An 18,328-nucleotide genomic window follows, 5' to 3' on the forward strand; every position below is an offset into this window, starting at 1 on the left:
TGCTTGTATGCAAACCCAATGTCCTTTTGAAGGCACTGATCACAGTTTGAGCAAGATGACTATTCCCTTACATACTAGAGCTTTAAATCAGCCTGAGATGGATCTTCTCTTTGGGAGCAGCTATCTGAAGTACTTGTGTGTGTGTGTGGGGGGGGGGGGATCTTGATTATTGGTCTGCTCTTTGGCCCTTCATTCTGCTGCAGTTATTGGCTCTGCTTTTTCCGGAGCTGTCTTCTGCCATTTCTTTCCTGGAAGGCCTACACCATGTACTTCTCTTTCTTCTCCTCCCTTCATGGCATGAGATAAATAACATTTGCTTGCATTATTGAAAGCTCAATTCTTCATTAAGATTTTGAGCTTGGAGAACTCAAGCAGTTATAGAACCGAAGGTTTGCCACCTCTTTTTTCCTCAAAAAGAAAATGAAAAGTTTGGCTGCTTATTTACAGTTTTGAAGGGAGACGTTCTCAATCATTCTCAAATGAACATCTCTTCATTCTCATAGATGCAGAACCCTGATACTTTATCTGCAATGTCAAATCCTAGAGCAATGCAGGCTTTGCTACAGATTCAGCAAGGTTTACAAACTCTAGCAACAGAAGCTCCAGGCCTTATACCTGGGTAAGTTTGGGCAAGAATTTTATTTGTACAATTTGTGATTTTCCCTATACATTTTTTGTCCATCTTGAATATATTGGCTACTTGCGTTTCTATGTATGATTCTTAGTGTTCACAGTATAAATAATTTGTCTCCATGTTTCTTTTCATGCAGATTTAATACTGGTATAGCTGGACTAGGAAATTCTGGTTTAGGAAGTGCTGGATTAGGGAATACTGCTATTCCTACCGGAACAACAGTGCCCACTTCAGTTGCAAATGAAAATACAAACCCAGCTTCAGGAACAAGTGAAACTGGACACCAGCAGTTTGTTCAGCAGATGTTACAGGCCCTTGCTGGAGCAAATGCTCAGGTAAAAGAGTTGACCAAGCCTCTGATTTAGGGAGGAATTAGAGAAGCAGAGAGCATAGCCAATAGAAACGGTTGGTATAAATGGTCCAAAGCAATGGTGGTACAGCTTTGATTTCCAAGTCATTGAGGTGCATAAAAGTCTATTGCTCCAGATTTGGTTTACATGTTCAACCGAGCCATTATATATGTATTCAAAGATTTTAAATATTTTCCAAATTAATATTTATCCTTGGATGAGGTGGCTGGCTTTACCTCCTAGTCACAGAAACAAAGTAATAGTCATGTCTTTATATTCAAGCTGTAATTTATCCTTTCTTGGTTTTAGCATGATGTTCATGCTAGCCGATATAACTTGTACATTGTGTTCCCTAACTTGGACTAACCTCCCTTACGATGTATTTTTAAAGCCCCACATATTTAGGGCATATGCATCAGGAATGAGGGATAATTGGAATGTGGCAGATTTTTTTTTATAAATCTGCTCTGCAAGTTCTGTATGAACTTTTTGTGGGAATTCTTATTATCCCTTTCTTATTATGTTATTATTACCCATGTTCTCAGGATAGAAACCATTTGAATCTATAAGATTTTACTTCGGTATTACAGTATTCCGCTTCACATCATTACAATGTTTTGGAAAATAATAGGATATTTGATTACAAAAGAGTGATTGAAATTAACTTTCTGATTCTTTTCCCCCCAAAGTGCATTGAATGGAAAAGTAAAAAAGTATTAAAAGTTTTTATTTATTTCTGTTTAGCAACTACAAAATCCTGAAGTCAGGTTTCAGCAGCAACTGGAGCAGCTCAGCGCAATGGGCTTCTTGAACCGTGAAGCCAATTTACAAGCTCTAATAGCAACAGGAGGTGACATCAATGCAGCCATTGAAAGGCTACTGGGTTCCCAGCCATCATAGCAACGTTTCTGAAACTTGACAAATGTAATTTATTTTTGATAACAGCTCTTAAATCTTTAAAATTACCAGCTTTATTTCATTCTGACTCTTGGGAATTGTCTTGTTCTAACTAATCCCAGTCTGATGCATTTAAGGTGGAGTGCAGTAGTTTTCTTCGAACAGTGGGAATCAATGCTTTTCACTTGGTTGTTGCATGCATCAAACACTTCTTCATTTTGCATTTATTGTGATTTTTTTTTTAAATGGAAATCAGTTTCCACAGTTGAGTGACCAGGTTTTATCTGACCTTCAACTGTCCAATTTAGTTGCTTCTTTAAACATTAGCCTTTGATAGTAATTTATGTAGAATAAAAATTAAAGAGGAAACTAATTGAAGCTATGATTTGTGGGTACATATTGCTTATTGTGACTTGGCATGTCTCTCTTACTAGCAAAATGCTGCAAGATTTATACCACTTGATTTAGCTATTCTTGCTCTTTTATCTCTAAAAAGTATATACATTTGGAAAAAGTTTTTTTCCAAGCAGATTTTTTTCATTGCAATAATATAAAATATCTCAGAGCCCAGAATAAATGAAATGTGCAAGACATCTCCAATGTAATAGAATCTTACAGCATCTTTAGCGAGCATCTCTTGATAAAAGTGCTTGGCAGAGTCTTTTAAAATACTGAGATTGCTGATCTGATCTTGATAAATGTACAGAATTATATTGTAACATTGTCTCAATATTCACAAGGATTGATTGTTATTACCTTCATCTTTGTGCAGATTGGAGGAGCACATTTGATCTGAGACTGCTTTTGGCTAAAGCTTCTCAACTTTATCCCCTTGAGATTCTAACTTGCATTATGATTTGTAATTGATGCATATTTTCACTGACCCTGTCATGTGATACTCTTAATTACTTTTAACCACCATGTAAAAATACTGTATATCTTTTGGGTTTTTATTGGTAGTTATTTCTCTTGTGCACAGGTAATAAATAAATTAAACTTCTTTGTGAGCAACAATTTAAAGTCATTTTATCCTGATAAAGAAATTCAGAATACAGTATTAAAGCTGAGACCATCTTATTCAGCTTCCTTCTCTCCCAGTCCAAATAATATGCATTTTGGATGCTCTTTCTGGAAATGAAGTATTATCTGAAACAATTTTGCTATAGAAGCTTCCTTCACATATTTGAACATTTTACATTTTCTCAAATCAGCTTATCTGGGTTTTTGCTGAATTTCTAATGTTAACTAAATTATATTTTAATAGATTTATCGTTACATTTGAGTTTTAACTATTACTGTGATAAACATCAATCATTTATTTTCCTTTCATGCCACATTAAAGATTACTCTATGGTAGTACATTTTGGGAAATCATATTTAGTCCTGAGGTCTCAAGCTGCATTCTTTGCTCTAAACAAATATTCCTGGGTCCAGTAATAGATTTCCTAGCCAACCTTTCATATGAATTGAGCTGGAAGACGTTGGCAGTGTGAAAACCAAAACTACTTGCTTTAGATCAAATTGTTTGTCAATCTAGCCCCCCTCTCTGGCTGTATCTCTGTTTTTTCAGATCAACTATTAATCTTTTCTTTAAAACAAGATATGAGAATTAAAATATGGAGCTCTATCCTGGAAATCAATTTATATGCTTATTGTTGTGCACAAGGCTTGAGGAAAAGAACCATTCTACTTCACCGTGTTAGAGACACCCTTGACTGCCAGGTGGAGTCCCCAGTTACACAGAGACTGTTAGATGTGACATCAACTATGTAGTTTTTGCTGTTGTAGTTTGGTTTAGAGGGGGAGGATTTTGTCTTTACACCATTTTTTTAGATCTTGAATTCTTAATATAAAGATAGATGAAAAGTAAAAAAAAAAGACTAAAACAATTACTGATCTTAACATATTTTCTTCTTCAGTTGTATATTGTTTAATTGGCTGATGTCTCCACTCTAATTTTTAATTACACAATTGTAATTTATTTAATGAAACATTCATACTTCTTAGTACAGATACCACCACAACACTTCCCAAATATTCTTTCAGTGATCAATGTAAATGATATTCAATGATAGATAGATAGATAGATAGATAGATAGATAGATAGATAGATAGATAGATAGATACACACACATACATACAAGATTGGATTCATATATTAACATTTATCCATGTTTACTAAGTAAACCAAGTTTCCCCCACATAGAAAGCAAATCATTTTACAGTAGAATGCAATGTGTGAAATGAATAATTATTAGTAGGTTTATCTCATACAGAGCATTTCCGCCTTCCCTCCCCCATTTTTTTGGACTATTGGTTTGGAATTTGTAGGTTTCATTAGTTTACAGTTCATTCGTGGAGTCAGTGTTGAGGAACATTAACTCCAGATGTTATTCAAATGGAAAGTTTGGGGGGGGGGGTTGGGGTGTCACAGGACTCCCATTCTGAATTTTGCTCAAAACATTAAATTTATTTAATGCTTGCTATACTTTCAGATATGAAGAACTTGTCGGATGGCATAATAAAATATATCATGGAAATGCGTGATAATTTTAAGCATATTCAGAATGTTTCTAATCTTCAAACAACATGCCAGCATTGAGATACATCAAGTAACAATGTTTTACTAATAATTCTACCACCAGAGGGCACATTTTATGTAAGTCTCTAAGTCTGCAATGCTTTGAACATAACTTCGGTAGCTATCTTTGAAAGAGTTGAACAGTCTCAGCATTCTGCAGTAACAGAAAAGCAACATTTCATCTTCAAAGCTGTAGCTTTATGACTACAACATTGTAACATTTGTGATTCTCCATCTACCCTGTGATATAATAATCTTTGTAACAATTATTACACCTGTCAATATCTGGAACAAAGGGTTAGAAAAAAAAGTCATTTCCTTTCCAATAGCAGGCCACCCGTGGAATTAAGACCAAAACTTTCTGAATCTGGATTATTGGATTTATGTGAACAACAAACCATAATTGTCGACTTGGCTCAGTTAACATAGTGCTGCCTTTTCCCTTTTAGCTATATCCACATAACCTGTTTCCCTTTTTTCAAAACAACGTATCGTAACTGGTATTTCCAGTCCCTTTATCTCCTGTTACTCTAATTAAAAGTCACAGCCATGACACTCTTGCTGTAGGCCATTATTTTGAGCAACACACTTTCTGTTGGAGGTAATAAAGCACACATTCACCATGTATTAAATTGTGAAGTTTTGACTTGCAGTATATTTTTCAGGGTGGGATAACATATTATTGTAGTAAGCAAGCAAAGAATAATACAGAAGTGTCTCAAGTTACTTTATTTTGGTAGATATGCCAGAAATTTTCAACCATCACGAAGTGGGTTCCAGTGTGGATCACAATTCAGTTTTATATCATATAAGGGTGGTGAAATGCCAGTAGTTTTAAAAAACCCAGGGTTGAAGGTTCATCTGCAAGGTTGCTATGCTGTTGGATATCTGTTAGATAAAGTCACTGTACACTATAAGACACATTTCCCCCCTCCCCACCCCCCAAAAAGTCGGTGGAAACGTCTGTGTGTCTTATAGAGCAAATATTGCGGCAGGGGGTTGGTGCTGCCTGTCACTGCCAGGGGAATGTTGGAGCCTTTGCTGATGAGCAGCTGATTGGTGGTTAGATCGGTTGCCTGGAATACCGCCATTCAGCTGTTATAGGCAGGGATTGCTGCCACCTGTGCCAGCCACTGCCAAATGGTGATGGCCATAAGTGGCAGCAATCCTTGCCACCTAGAACAGCTGATTGAGGATATTCCGAGTGGCCGATCCAATCACCAATCAGCTGCTTAGCAGCGAAGACTTCAGTATTCCCCAGCAGCAGCTCAGCTCACTTGACCGGTGGTGGGCGCAATGGAGTGGAGCCCTGATGAGCCACGGGCTAGGGTTGCAATAACGTGGTGAAGCTGACCAGACTATTAGCTTTTTGCTGCAAGGACGCTAGCCAGATGAATACCGGATGGATGCTGGGAGGCAAAGGCCTTTTTGTTTCTTCGTTTCCTTCTCTAAAGCTAATATGTGTCTTATGGTCTGGTGCGTCTTATAGTGTTGAAAAATAGGGTACCTTTATTCCAAGTTGGACTTTGCCTGTGAAGCAGATTCTATGTGGATGATTGAAGCTCAAATGGCTTGGTTACCTGGGAGGAGTTTGAACTTATTAGGCATGGTAAGTGGATAAAGTCTCTTAAGTGACCGGTCAATGTTACAATGACTCCCTGGGGATATTTATGACCCAATTCCAATGATATTTCTCTCTGTCTCTGTCTCTCTCTCATACACATACAGCATTCATGTGGCCGTATTTTGAGCACTCAGCAACTGGCTTGCATTTATGGCCGTTTATAGTCTCCCAGAGTAACATAATTGTTTTATGGCGTTTCTGCCAAAACCTGGCATTTCCTTCTGGGTTTCTTTGGGGGGGGGGTAATTGGCTCATAGCAAACAATGAACTTGCTTAATGACTGACATAAAATAGGTCAGTTACATGGCTAACCCATTTTACAACTGTCATGACTTAGGACTGTAATAGACAAGCTGTATTACAGTCATAAGTCAAGGAATACCTGTAGAGGTTTTGGACCACAGCACTTGGTCAACAAATCAAATCAAACCTTTATTAAGGTCAAGGCTAGCATGAGGGGAATGGAATACATTAAAATATTTAAAAATGCAATACAATTATAAACAGCTAAAATATAAAAACAAGTCCTAAATGGAGAGGTAGAAGCAAATAGATGGACATAGGGGAGCACAGGAAACAAAATATAAGGCACTAGAACAAAAAGCTAGATAATAAAACTGGTTTGTGGCATGGGTTATCTGGTTAATTTTAAGAGTGGCTGTGCAGAACTTGGCAACGTGACAGGCATGGTATCCAAGAGCTGCAGGGACGTGTAAAATTGGTTTTTTTGTCTCCTCGTTTTTTATGTAGTAATGATGAATATGCATGTTCTGTAGTTTATGCATATCCAGAGTCACAGGCCTTGTCTCTCTGGGTAGGGATGATCTTGTATTGGCCTTCAAGGACAAATAAGGTGTGGGTGTGCCAGAGTAAAGGCCCTCTGAGGGTTAGATACTTTAAGATGAGTTAAGTATGCCTTAGGAGAGTAATTACTAATAATAGTAATTGGGACCAGTAATTCCATCATTACGCAACGGAGTCATAAAGTACAATGTCATTTGACTACACTGATGGTTGTATGCAACCATTACAATAGTAGTTAAGCAGTTCCAGTTTTTAGATTCAATGTCATGTAATCACCATTTGCAGTCTGCCCGCTTTCCTGTTGACTGTCCAGTCAGCAGTGAAGGTTGCAAATGGCAATCATGACTCCAGGACTCTGATGGCCACAACTTTGAGGACTAGCTGCAAGTCTCATTCAGTGCCTTCATAACTTCAAATGTTAACTGAATGGATAGTAACTGAAGACTACATACACCAGCTCAACCAGCTGTATATTTAGATCCATATCTTTTGAAATGATGTGATTGGATTTTAACTGGTGAATTCTTTGAGTGAAGGTGTGATGTCATTGTTTCTTTAAAAGGGGAGGTTTGTAGAGAATATTAACATGGAAGCAAATTATCTGGACCTCTTAGGATTCAGATCTGGGCATGAAACCGAGACCAGGTTTTGAACTCGCCCACACCCACAGTTGCTAGGTGAGAATAGAAATTTATTCAAGATTGAGTAGATGAAGAGCAGACAAGGAAAGAAAAGAAGTGTAAATCAAACAGGCTCTGGGAAAGAAAGCTTGTCTATGCACTTTTGCTTTCAATAGGAATATACAGAGGTCAAAATCCAGTCCAGAGTTCAGATACCCAAGTCAGATTTGTCACCTAGCTCCAAAGTCAAGTTTCAGGATTTTATATGACCCGAATTCACAGGAATGACACAACAGGAGATCAGATAATTGTTTCCCACAGAAGAATATGGTTCACAACTGCCACTAGCTATGTTTAATTAAGATAGTAATACCTTTTTTTTTGTTGCAAGGAACCTTATTGAGTGATTTTGCTCTGCTCTCCAGGTAGTCTCTTTGGACTTCCAAAGTCTGAGAGCTTAAGAAGCAGAATTTCATCTAGCTGTTCTGATAGTGCCTGGGTTTGATCAGTCATAGGTGATTCCTGACTTGGTGCCTCCTGAGGCTGATATTCCACTGATTCAGTTAGAGGAGCTTTTTCAGAGTAGAGTCTTGAGTTCTGCTGTCAGACAGTAAAACTACATTGTGCTTGTAGATGATCTGGGAAACCTCCAACCAGAGAGCGGGGAAGCCTAGAGCACGGAATTAACCTCAAGTCTTTGAGCAGCTGCAAGAGGTTCAGAACTGACTCCCCCTTGAGCTCCATAGAATCTTACCTGTTACTTGGCTAAGGCTGGCAGTCTGGAGGGATTCCTGTATAATAGACAGGATATAATAAAGAGGTGAACCTTACACACAGGTCTGGTTGTGCCTGACATTTTGGCAGGAGCAGAATTCGAATGGTGTACTGTACACATCCTCCTTTTAAAATCTGAGTGGCTTTCCATACAATTAATCCTGGTAGTCTTATGAACCAACTTGGTTGGTTGGAAGTAAACAGCACTGGGTTATGTTGGTTCTCTCCTTCCTATGGGGCAGATTCTAGATGGTACCTCACCACTCTCTACTAACATTTACATGAAACTGCTGGTGAAGCTATCTGAAAGCATGGGATGAAATATCAATATTCCAATACCTAGCTTTATCTCTTTACTACTGACCAACCAAGGGATCCTGTGGATGTTTTCTCAGCATTGAAGATAGGGGGGAGGGGGTGGATGAAGAAGAGCTTACCCCTACCTATCAGACCTTCAAGGTAGATCAGAGTAGGAATCTAATGTCATATAGGTACTCCTATTGTAAAACTCTAGTAATGATTTCTAGGTTCAAGCGAAGGTGCTGCTTGCAGGAGACAAGACCCTCAAATAAATAAATAAATGCCAACTGGTGGGACCTAGAAAGAATATCTTTCAATTGTTGTGCCTGCTGTTTGGAACATTATAAATTATTCTTACTCCTGTTGGTAAAGCTTTGAAGAGGTAGCTATGAATCTGGGCTTGTGGTGTTTATTATGTTGGATATTAACCATTGTTAGCCTCCAGGATTCATCATGCTGAGATGGGTGACTATATAATTTAAAATAAAATATGATGACAAAAGTGAGTTTTGATGTTATGATTTTGCCTTTTAATACAAAATAAAATGTAGAGTCCTCAGTAAAAATAATATGCCCTTGCTGGATAGATAGATGCAGAGTATGGTTTTGCATTAGCCACCTTAGAATAAGCAGTCCTGCTGCTTTCAATGTTCCAATTCTAGGTTTTTTTGACAGCATTTTACTACTATTAAATTACAATGGTATCCCTTTCCACTTGATTCAAGGATACTGCTATATGTTTTCTGATATTCCATTTTACCAAATGCAGCAGCAGTCTTCTCTCTCACCCAGCAAGTATGTGAAGTATATGACTGCTCACCAAGAGTTTGTTTTATCTTAAACTTTCAACTGCAATTTTTAAAATAAATGCCAATATTATGATACAATTAAAAAAATAGTATAAGATAATGAATAAATAAAAAAACTAGGCAGGCTTAATTTTCTGTTCATGCTACAAGTATAGTAAATAACACATAAATATGTTGCTTAATCAGGAGAATACATTATGCAAGAGTAACAGAGGTGGTATTCTGCTGGTTCACACCAGTTCGGGTGAACCGGTAGTGGTGGCGGCGCAAGGCTCTGCCCACCCACCCAGACATCATCATGGACCTTATGCGCATGGGCTCCCGCTACCGAACCCGTAATGAAGAAAATGGGATACCATTACTGGAGAGGAACATTTATTTGCGGTTATCAGGCTCCAAAACAAGAAAGCCTGGAGAAACATCAATACAAACTTCTAAGATGTCTTTCGATTTCAGATACAGTTTCTGAAACAGGCTTTTCCAAGCTAACAGTGATAAAATTTTCTGGCGCACATGGAGGTTCAAGAGTATCAAACTGAGATTGGAGTAGACTTGGTGGCATGAAATGTCCCCTTCTTTTTTCTAGGCGGCTGGCAATGAGCTCTATTGGCCCTGCCAGGTGGACAAAAAGGATCTTTCTTGGAGCAGACTCTTTTTCTTCTTGTTGATTGTTCAAACTCTGACATCCAGCCTCTCCGTTCTCCAAAATGCACCGATACACTTTTTTGAGAGCTGAACAAGCTAAAATGACACTTTGTCCAGATGCATCTTCTCTGTAAAAATTAGAATTTGACAATATCTATGCATTAGTGGGGTGTGTGTGTGTTTTAACTTAATTAGAACTGGAATTAGGCATTCAGACAATTAAGATATACTAAGATAATGAAATATTTTAAATTCTCCCATGCAAAAATTCTGTGTGTAGTAAAACTGCCAGAACAAAGGCATTCTGACTGATGTCCCAATTCACCAGTTTATGTAATTATTTAGTTTGCAACTAAATAATTTGCAACAAACCACATAATTCCCCCACTTTTTCAACTGCTACCTTTTTGGAACCCTCTGTTATAGTCCATCCCTTACTAACCATGTTCAACAAATCCTAATCCAACACTGAAATCCCAAAGCTAACAGTATACTGATTGTTAACAGGTTAGATCTACTAAAAATCAATATACAGCAAATCTTAATATTATAGAAGTTTGCTTCCTACAGTCACAGAGAAACAATGCTACTCAAAGGATTTAGGACATCTCTTTATCTATGGGATACCTTACTCTACTCCAAGCCATGTCTCAAAAATTATTCATATTTAATACCTAGCATTTATGCTTAGATTTAGGGGGTTGGGAGTTTTGAAGTTCACCAAACTCGGGACACTAAAGCTAGATGAACTGCATGCTCAGCAACAGAATGCGTTCAGGACCAGTTTCATGTTACAATGGGAACATTCTTTTACCTCATTAATATATCATGTAGGTGGCAAAGCCATGGTATCCTATCCTAAAAAAAAAACAAGACAGACCAGTTAAGCAAATAATGCATATTCACCTGAAATAATCTGAATCATTTGCAAAAGCAATTAGCATTAGCAATTCGTAATATTTCCTGTCAGAAATCTTAAAAGTGTATCAAAGCCTCATTATACTAGTGAAGATTATTTATCGGCTTCAACATATAGCTCTTTCTTTATGGCAGCAATTTCTGCCTCCTCTGTCATAAATGAGGCAAGTTAGTCAAAACGATTAATACATTTCTTGGTATAATCCAATTAAACTATCTTATTCAAAGTTCATAGTTGCTTATAAAAGCATCACATTTTCACTTAAATGGCACTAGGCAATTTTTTTATAACTGACAACTCTGAGTGGACAACTCCAGTGTTGAAAGGTGAACGGAATATGTGTTCATTCATTAAAAAAGAAAGTAATCGCCTTTTCAAGAAATCATATACTGTCAGCACTGGAACAGAAAACAGATCACATATAAAATTCATAGCTCTTGATCTTTTGCGGGGAGCGGGGGAGACATCAGTTCAGCTGTATAAATGACATATAATACCAAGCACATTTTGTACAAGCCATTGAAATGCAATCACCAACATTCTTTCGTAGTTTAGTTTTCCCCAACAATTTCAATTCCAATTTCTATTCATTAGTTCAGCATGTATCAGGATAAATATTGAAATTGTTAAATAAATATAAATATAAAGAATATAAATCTTGGTGCACTTCTATCCCAATCTGAACCATTTATATAATTGCTCCATATTCCATCTCACTCTTCTTTCTTAGTTCTCATACAGTTTATTTAATAAGCAGATGATGTGGCCTGATATATCCATGTTTTCAAGGGCAATTGGCAATTTGTTCTGGTCTATCACATAAAAAGCCTTAGAATAAGAAATAAAGTAAAAATAGCTGTATCTTTAGAACTCCTTCATTATCCACTCAGTGTTAGCAATGTGACTTCAGGTGCCCCTGCCTCTTCCGAAATCAAATTCTGTACCTTGCAGTTCTCATTCCATATATTGTTGAAATCTAGTTACAAAGTCTTGATTATTGACTTATTTGCATGTGAGACAGGTATAAATGTTTAATAATTGAAACATTCTCAAATAATGCCTCTTGATATTGAAAGACAAATCTTTTCTACTCCCTGGCCCATAGCATTAAGAGTTCAAACTGCTGGTTTTTTGTTAATTCTTACAACTTTTAGAAATATTTTCTGAGTCCATTTAAGGTCATACTCCAGAATGTCTTGTTGAATAATTAAACCTATGTACTTAATGTATGATCAATATTGGGTTTATTTAAAATTCAGTTTACTGAGGGAGCAAAGGAATGACTATCCAGCTATCAGTTTGGGAGAATCTGGATGAAAAGACTCCTTACAAGGTCAGCTGAATTACAATCAGATCATCTAGGACTATTTTATACAATGCTCTTCAAGACGAAAAAGACTGACTCCCATGGAAACAGTGACATTAAATGACATAGTTTTGAAGCAGAGTATTTAATTCAGTCATCTGGTATCTTCAGATCATCCAGTTTTTGTGTAATGAAGTGTCTCCAGTTCCATCACTAATAATTTTGTTTATTAGATGAAAGTGACCTCAAGACTATGTACAATACCTGGTCAGTTAGAGGTATTCCTTCAGCCATTTTCTTTCTGTTCTCCTCTGGATGATAGTCATCACCCTCATAGAATTTCCAGCCTAGCTACATAACAATGGGTTATTTAGTTTTAATAAAAAAAATCTTTTAGAGCAAAGGCAATTGTTGTAGCAATTATATATCATATGATTCACATTAATAATACAAGATTTCTCTCAAAATTAAAGGTCTGCAAATTAAGGAAATAAATATATCTAATAGACCGTATCCTCACTCTGTGTGTGTGTGTGTGTAGGTATGTATATATATTATACACATACACAATATCACACACCAAATATATATATATATATATATATATATATATATATATATATATATATATATATATATATATATATATATATATATATATATATAAAAATGCAATTTATATACATAAACTGTATTTTATGACAATATGTTTTATTGTCTCAGGTACTTCCTGCCTTCCCTAACCTTATGCCTTCCAGCTACATTGGGAATAACTTCTTAATTCCCCAATCAACATTATTGTCTGGTATTTGGGAAGTATTCCCCAATCAACATTATTGTCTGGTATTTGGGAAGTATAAGAATTAAGACCAACTTGCTTCATGGGCATCTATCGGAGGGGGGCAAAATATGGTATGTTGATGACATAATCATGTAAATGCTGTAACTTGTGTCAAATATCTTGATACACATACAAAGTACAGTATTTACATGTTTATACAATCACATTCATAATGTCAGTTGGTTACCGCGATGATTGTTGTGGCTGCTGGGTCTTAGAAGCCATGGAAAATCAACCTAGGCCACAACTCTATTGTATGCAATGCCAAGAGAAATATAATTTGTGGGTCACATCACTATTTTTGCCTGTGCATGTCAAGGCAAACTAACAGCATGGATGCAAAATCAAGGCTACTTTTGAATGTATAAACAGTGTGAATGATCAAGGAACTAGCTTTCCAATACTCTTAAGAATTTCATATTTATATGTTATGATTGCACTAAGCTATTACAGTTGTTATCTACCTTCAAAGATACTTGTAAGAAATGGTGAATAAACAATCAACAATTATACAAATATTAACTACCTTATCTGCCAGAAGTGTGCCCACTGTGGATCTGTAAAATAAAACATGTATAAAAATTACATACAAAGAAGAAAACATTAAGTCCAGATAAACACATCATGATAAGGTTGTTTGGTTTGATTTAGCATCATGCATGAATCTGGCCATTTAAAACACATGTCTTAATCAGAGGTTTTCTTTCCATCTGTTGCCCCCAAACATTCTCAAGTGGTCAGGGATGATGTTTTAGAATCATTTATTGGTTGAATAGCCCACTTGTAAAAAATACCTAGTTTCCAATATATACTATTAGTTTCTTCAAATTATATGGATAGGAAATGAGAAGGCAATTGTTCACTATTTCAAATATTTCCAAGAACAAAAAACAGATGGGCAGTCATATTGAATGTTTTGCTGATTCTCTCTTCCCTACAATTTTTATGCTCCCTGAAAGATCCTCTAGAAAAATAGGGGAATTAGTATTGAGAATTATAGAATTAAGACTTTTCTATCCCAAGCAAAAAAGTTCTAATGTACTTTAGAATTTAACATGAATTCTGTCTTATTTATTTTACAGGCCTGCTGTGAAGTTAACGCCACAGAGGATAGCATATATGATGATGGGATATAAATAAACAATTTAAATTGCAATTACGGACATAATTCTCTTTGTTAAAAGTTGATAACCACCAACACATGTACCTACACAGCTGACACTTTAATCCTAACATATTTAGGGATTATTTTTGATGGTGAATTTGGCAAACAACATTTCATGTATGAAAAACTAACAGAGATATCTTTATTGTGAATTATATATAGTTAAATTTGTAATCACTTTTGATATACTGGCTGCTGCCCAAAAATCAGATGGAAAAAGCCATGATTGCATCTTTGGATCATCTGACCCAGCCACCATGAAACAGCATGCTTGGAACATAAATTTCACACTTCCATGGTTATGATGGAAAGTGAATAATTTTAATAAATAAATAACCAAGAACATAAAGTGTAATAGCTGCAGATGACTATAACAATTTTAAGCAACTTCATCAAAGAAGCAACTCACAACTCCTTGCAAGTTTATTCTTTCAATGCTCTGTTCTATTCTTTGGTAACTATTTGTCCATCTCTACTCTACTCTGGTACCAGATTAATTTTGACATGTTTGTGTGGGTAGTGAACACACCCATAGTAATTCCTTTATGCAATACAAAATTACATTTTTACGTCAGAAGATTCTCCAACAATGCTATTAGGGAAATATAACAAGGTTTATATAAATGTGAAGTATCTCCAATCAACATAGTGTAAAATAAATTATTTCTATATATTTAATAGATTTTTTCAGCCTATTTGTAAACATATCTTGTATTTGTAACCTCACTTGGCTAAATGCTAAAATAAATAATATGCCGTATATTTTTCTATTTTAGTAAATTGTAAGAATTCTCAGTATGAACATGTCTCAGTTACAAATAACTAATAACCAACTGATCAAGGACCTGTATAAGTTCTATTTCTATAATAACTGAGACTACATGATTTCATCTGACTCAAAATTGCTCTTATTCATACAGTCTGCTGCTTCTTCTCTTCAGGAAAAATCATTTGAGCCACACAAGTATCAGAAGACTTTGTTCAGTGAAATATTTTAGGGCCAGATATGAAGACCAAGGCCAAACATACTCTCTGCATCTGCTAGACCTGCTGTGAATGTCTTGGTCACAATACTGGATGCTTGTTCTTCATAAGGTTAACTGCATAATTATGGCAAGGCTTTAAACAAAGAAATGAATGTCACTCTTTTTCTCACAAGTGCTTGGGCGTAAGTACTAAAGAAAACACAAGTAGAGAATGGTGCCATATATATTTCTGGAATCTGGATTCCAATAATATTCTTGCAAAGAAATATGCAAATGTATTTTTTGTACTCCTATATTTGTAACATTTCTATCCTGCTTTTTATTGATAATTTTATTAATAAATAAATCAGTGGCAAACTAATCTGTTAAGTACTTCAGATTCAAAGGCAAAAAACTGCTTCATAATGTGCACGGATGTAAACCAAATGCATATTTTCCTGGGTTTGAGTCGGAAAGACACTTGGTTTAAGGAGATGCTAATGTTCATTCCATAACGTTGGATCTTATGGCCTCTGAATCTTCACAGTCTATTAATTCATACACATCTCATGGCCATGGGGGAATATGATTTGGAGTGGTCCAATGATTAAAGTTAACCATGCCACATAAACAGAGAAAGGTTTGAATAGACAAGTCCACAAGCACCTAGGTCTACCTCCCAAACATCGGAGCACATCCTAAAGTGGCCCCAATCAATCAGTAAGGCACTATTTCCCAGATTCCTACATTATAAGCATTATAAGGCATTATGTTTTCCTGCACAACACAGGTAATCCTCTACTTACAACTACAATTGAGCCCAAGATTTATGTTGCTAAGTGAGAAATTTGTTAAGTGAATTTTGCCCCATTTTATGATTTTTCTTGTCGTATTGGTTAAGCGAATCACTGCAATTGTTAAATAAGTAACACATTTGTTAAGTGAATCCAGTCCCCCCCCCCCCAATTTGCTTGTCAGAGGGTTGCAAAAGGGGATTGTGTAACTCCAGGACACTGCAACCATCGTAACTGAGACAGTTGTCAAGCATCCAAATGTAAATCATGTAACCACAGGGATGCTGCAAAGGTCGTAAGTGTGAAAAAGGGTCACAAGTCACTTTTTTCAGTGCCATTGTATCTTTGAACAGTCACTAAGGAACTGTTGTAAGTCCACGACTATCTGTAATCATCTTTGAATACATTCAGTTGTTCATTCTGAATGATTGTCAGGTATACAAGGATGTACTCCTTTAGTTAGTTTCCAGAGAACCAAGTCTTTGCATTTAGATGGAAGCTTCACAGAAATAAAACTTGAAATGAGAAGGAATTTCCTGACTATTAATAGAATGAGCTGGAAGGGGACTTTGGAGGTCTTCTAGTCCAGCCCCCTGCTCGAGCAGGGTAACTTATACCATTTCAGATAAGTGACTGTCTAGAGACTCTTCTTAAAAAAAAATCATGATGGAGCACCCATGAGATTTCTGGAGGCAAGCTGTTCCACTGGTTAATTATCCTGTTGGGAAGTTTCTCCTATCTCCTTAATTCCAGGTTGCTAATTCCCAGCCTCATTTAAGTTAAGACCGGATACATAAGGGTAAACTGACCTACTTTTTGAATTTTACTAGGACTAAGACATCAGAAATGACTTGGAAGTGTCCCTAGCCGAAATGCGGTGCGTATTTTGCTTGTTCGTCTGTACATATACGCGTGTGTACCTTATCCTCATTTTTACCAAAGGCTCACTACAGCCCTCTTCTGCCTTCCCACCTTTGCTGCCCGGGGATAGATGGGGAAGTTCGATTCCCCGCCCAACAAAAGCCTCCCACGCTGCTTTTCCCACGCTGCTTTTCTCACGCAGGTCAGCGACGACCACCCTCCCTGCACCCCCTCCGCCCCCAGCTCCTTCGCCAGGGAGATGGGGCAAGCCAGATAAGCCTCTGCCCCGGCTCCCCTCAACGGGCCCCGGCAAGGCTCCCCGCGGGCGCAGCGACAGAAAGCAAACTTCCCTCCCTTGCCGGCGACAAGGCAGCGCGGCCTTTTTTGTATTTCCGGTCGCTCATTACTCTTCTCCTCCCCCTCCCATCCCAGAAGTTCCGCTTACTTCCCGGAGCCGCTCACTCCCATGACCACCACTAAGACCATCGCGGGGTGTTCGGACAGCAAGCAGGTAGCTGGTGACTTCGGCTCGTCTTACTCGACGCCGTCCTTCCGCCCTGCCTCTTCCCTTCCCTTCTCCGCCTCTTACACTGAGGTGCCAGTGCTGGGTGTTTAAAACCGGATCTGCCTTTTTCCCCACTCCTATCCAAGTTTCTTTATTTATAATTTTTAAATGTAATGGAATCTTAAGTTTTTTAAAAAATATATATACATTAATTATGTACTGTGTATTAAATTAGGTCCAACACTTTGCAAACCCATATAGCACTCCGTGCACCTTTGTCCTCCCCTTGTCTCCCAGGATTTGCCCAAATCCATGATCTCTGCATAGATGACACTTGACTACAGGTAGACCTCAACTTACGACCGCAATTGAGCCCCAAATTTATGTTGCTAAGTGAGAAATTGGTTAAGTGAGTTTTGCCCCATTTTGTGCCTTTTCTTGACACAGTTTCTTAAGTAAATTGCTGCAGTTGTTAAATGAGTAATAGGGTTGTTAAGTGAATCTGGCTTCCCCATTGACTTTGCTTGTCAGGTCGCAAAAGGGGATCATGTGACACCAAGACACTGCATGTCATAAATGTGAGTCAGTTGTCAAGCGTCCAGATATAAATCACATGACCATAGGAATGCTACAATGGTAATAAGTATGAACAACGGTCATAAATCACTTTTTTCACTATTGTCGTAACTTCAAATGGTCACTAAATGAACTGTTGTAAATCAAGGACTACCTGTAATCTCATCCTATGCCTTCCCCTTGTCTTTTTGCCTTCAATCTTTCCCAACATCAGGATCTTTTCCAATGAGTCCTGTCTTCTCATTAGGTGGGCAAAGTATTTGAGCTTCAGCTTCAGCAACTGTCCTTCCAAAGACCAATCAGGGCTGATTTCCTTAAAAATACTACGTATAGTTTAGGTTAGACCATAAGAAAGGCT

General features: G+C 37.2%; 2 protein-coding genes across 3 annotated transcripts in view; one reads left to right on the forward strand and one right to left on the reverse strand.

Annotated features, from left to right (window-relative positions):
• Window positions 1-15,612, forward strand: part of UBQLN1 (ubiquilin 1) — a 40,760-nt gene extending 25,148 nt beyond the window's left edge. The window contains exons 9-13 of one of the 2 annotated variants that reach the window (XR_015696714.1): window positions 504-619; window positions 771-969; window positions 1,729-1,908; window positions 4,377-4,540; window positions 14,187-15,612. Coding sequence is in view for 1 of the 2 variants with exons in the window: in XM_014072101.2 (XP_013927576.1) it covers window positions 504-619; window positions 771-969; window positions 1,729-1,884 (471 nt within the window). In the remaining variant the exon portion in view is untranslated. Of the gene's footprint in view, window positions 1-503; window positions 620-770; window positions 970-1,728; window positions 1,909-4,376; window positions 5,018-14,186 lie in introns of those variants that run through there. The other variant, XM_014072101.2, reaches the window with a different exon arrangement.
• Window positions 8,969-17,524, reverse strand: IDNK (IDNK gluconokinase). The gene is made up of 5 exons (XM_014072104.2): window positions 17,335-17,524; window positions 13,631-13,661; window positions 12,528-12,614; window positions 10,853-10,896; window positions 8,969-10,166 (listed from the first exon to the last, which is right to left on the reverse strand). The coding sequence occupies exons 1-5, from the start codon at window positions 17,373-17,375 to the stop codon at window positions 9,815-9,817; spliced, it is 555 nt and encodes a 184-aa protein (XP_013927579.1). The 5' UTR covers window positions 17,376-17,524; the 3' UTR covers window positions 8,969-9,814.
• Window positions 17,525-18,328: the final 804 nt, after the last annotated feature.

Source organism: Thamnophis sirtalis, unplaced genomic scaffold, assembly GCF_051295495.1.
Source record: "Thamnophis sirtalis isolate CommonGarterSnake01/CBP01778 unplaced genomic scaffold, rThaSir2_p1.2 scaffold_5, whole genome shotgun sequence".
Lineage (NCBI taxonomy): Eukaryota > Metazoa > Chordata > Lepidosauria > Squamata > Natricidae > Thamnophis > Thamnophis sirtalis.

What these genes read in the sequence shown, in the direction of transcription:
- IDNK (XM_014072104.2), bottom strand. Translation starts at nt 17,375, where the DNA reads ATGGTCTTAGTGGTGGTCATGGGAGTGAGCGGCTCCGGGAA. An exon ending in GCACACTTCTGGCAGATAAG is followed by an intron (nt 12,615 to 13,630) that starts GTAGTTAATATT and finishes ATTGTTATGTAG; the next exon opens with CTAGGCTGGAAATTCTATGA. An exon ending in GAATACCTCTAACTGACCAG is followed by an intron (nt 10,897 to 12,527) that starts GTATTGTACATA and finishes TTTTTTTTTTAG; the next exon opens with GATAGGATACCATGGCTTTG.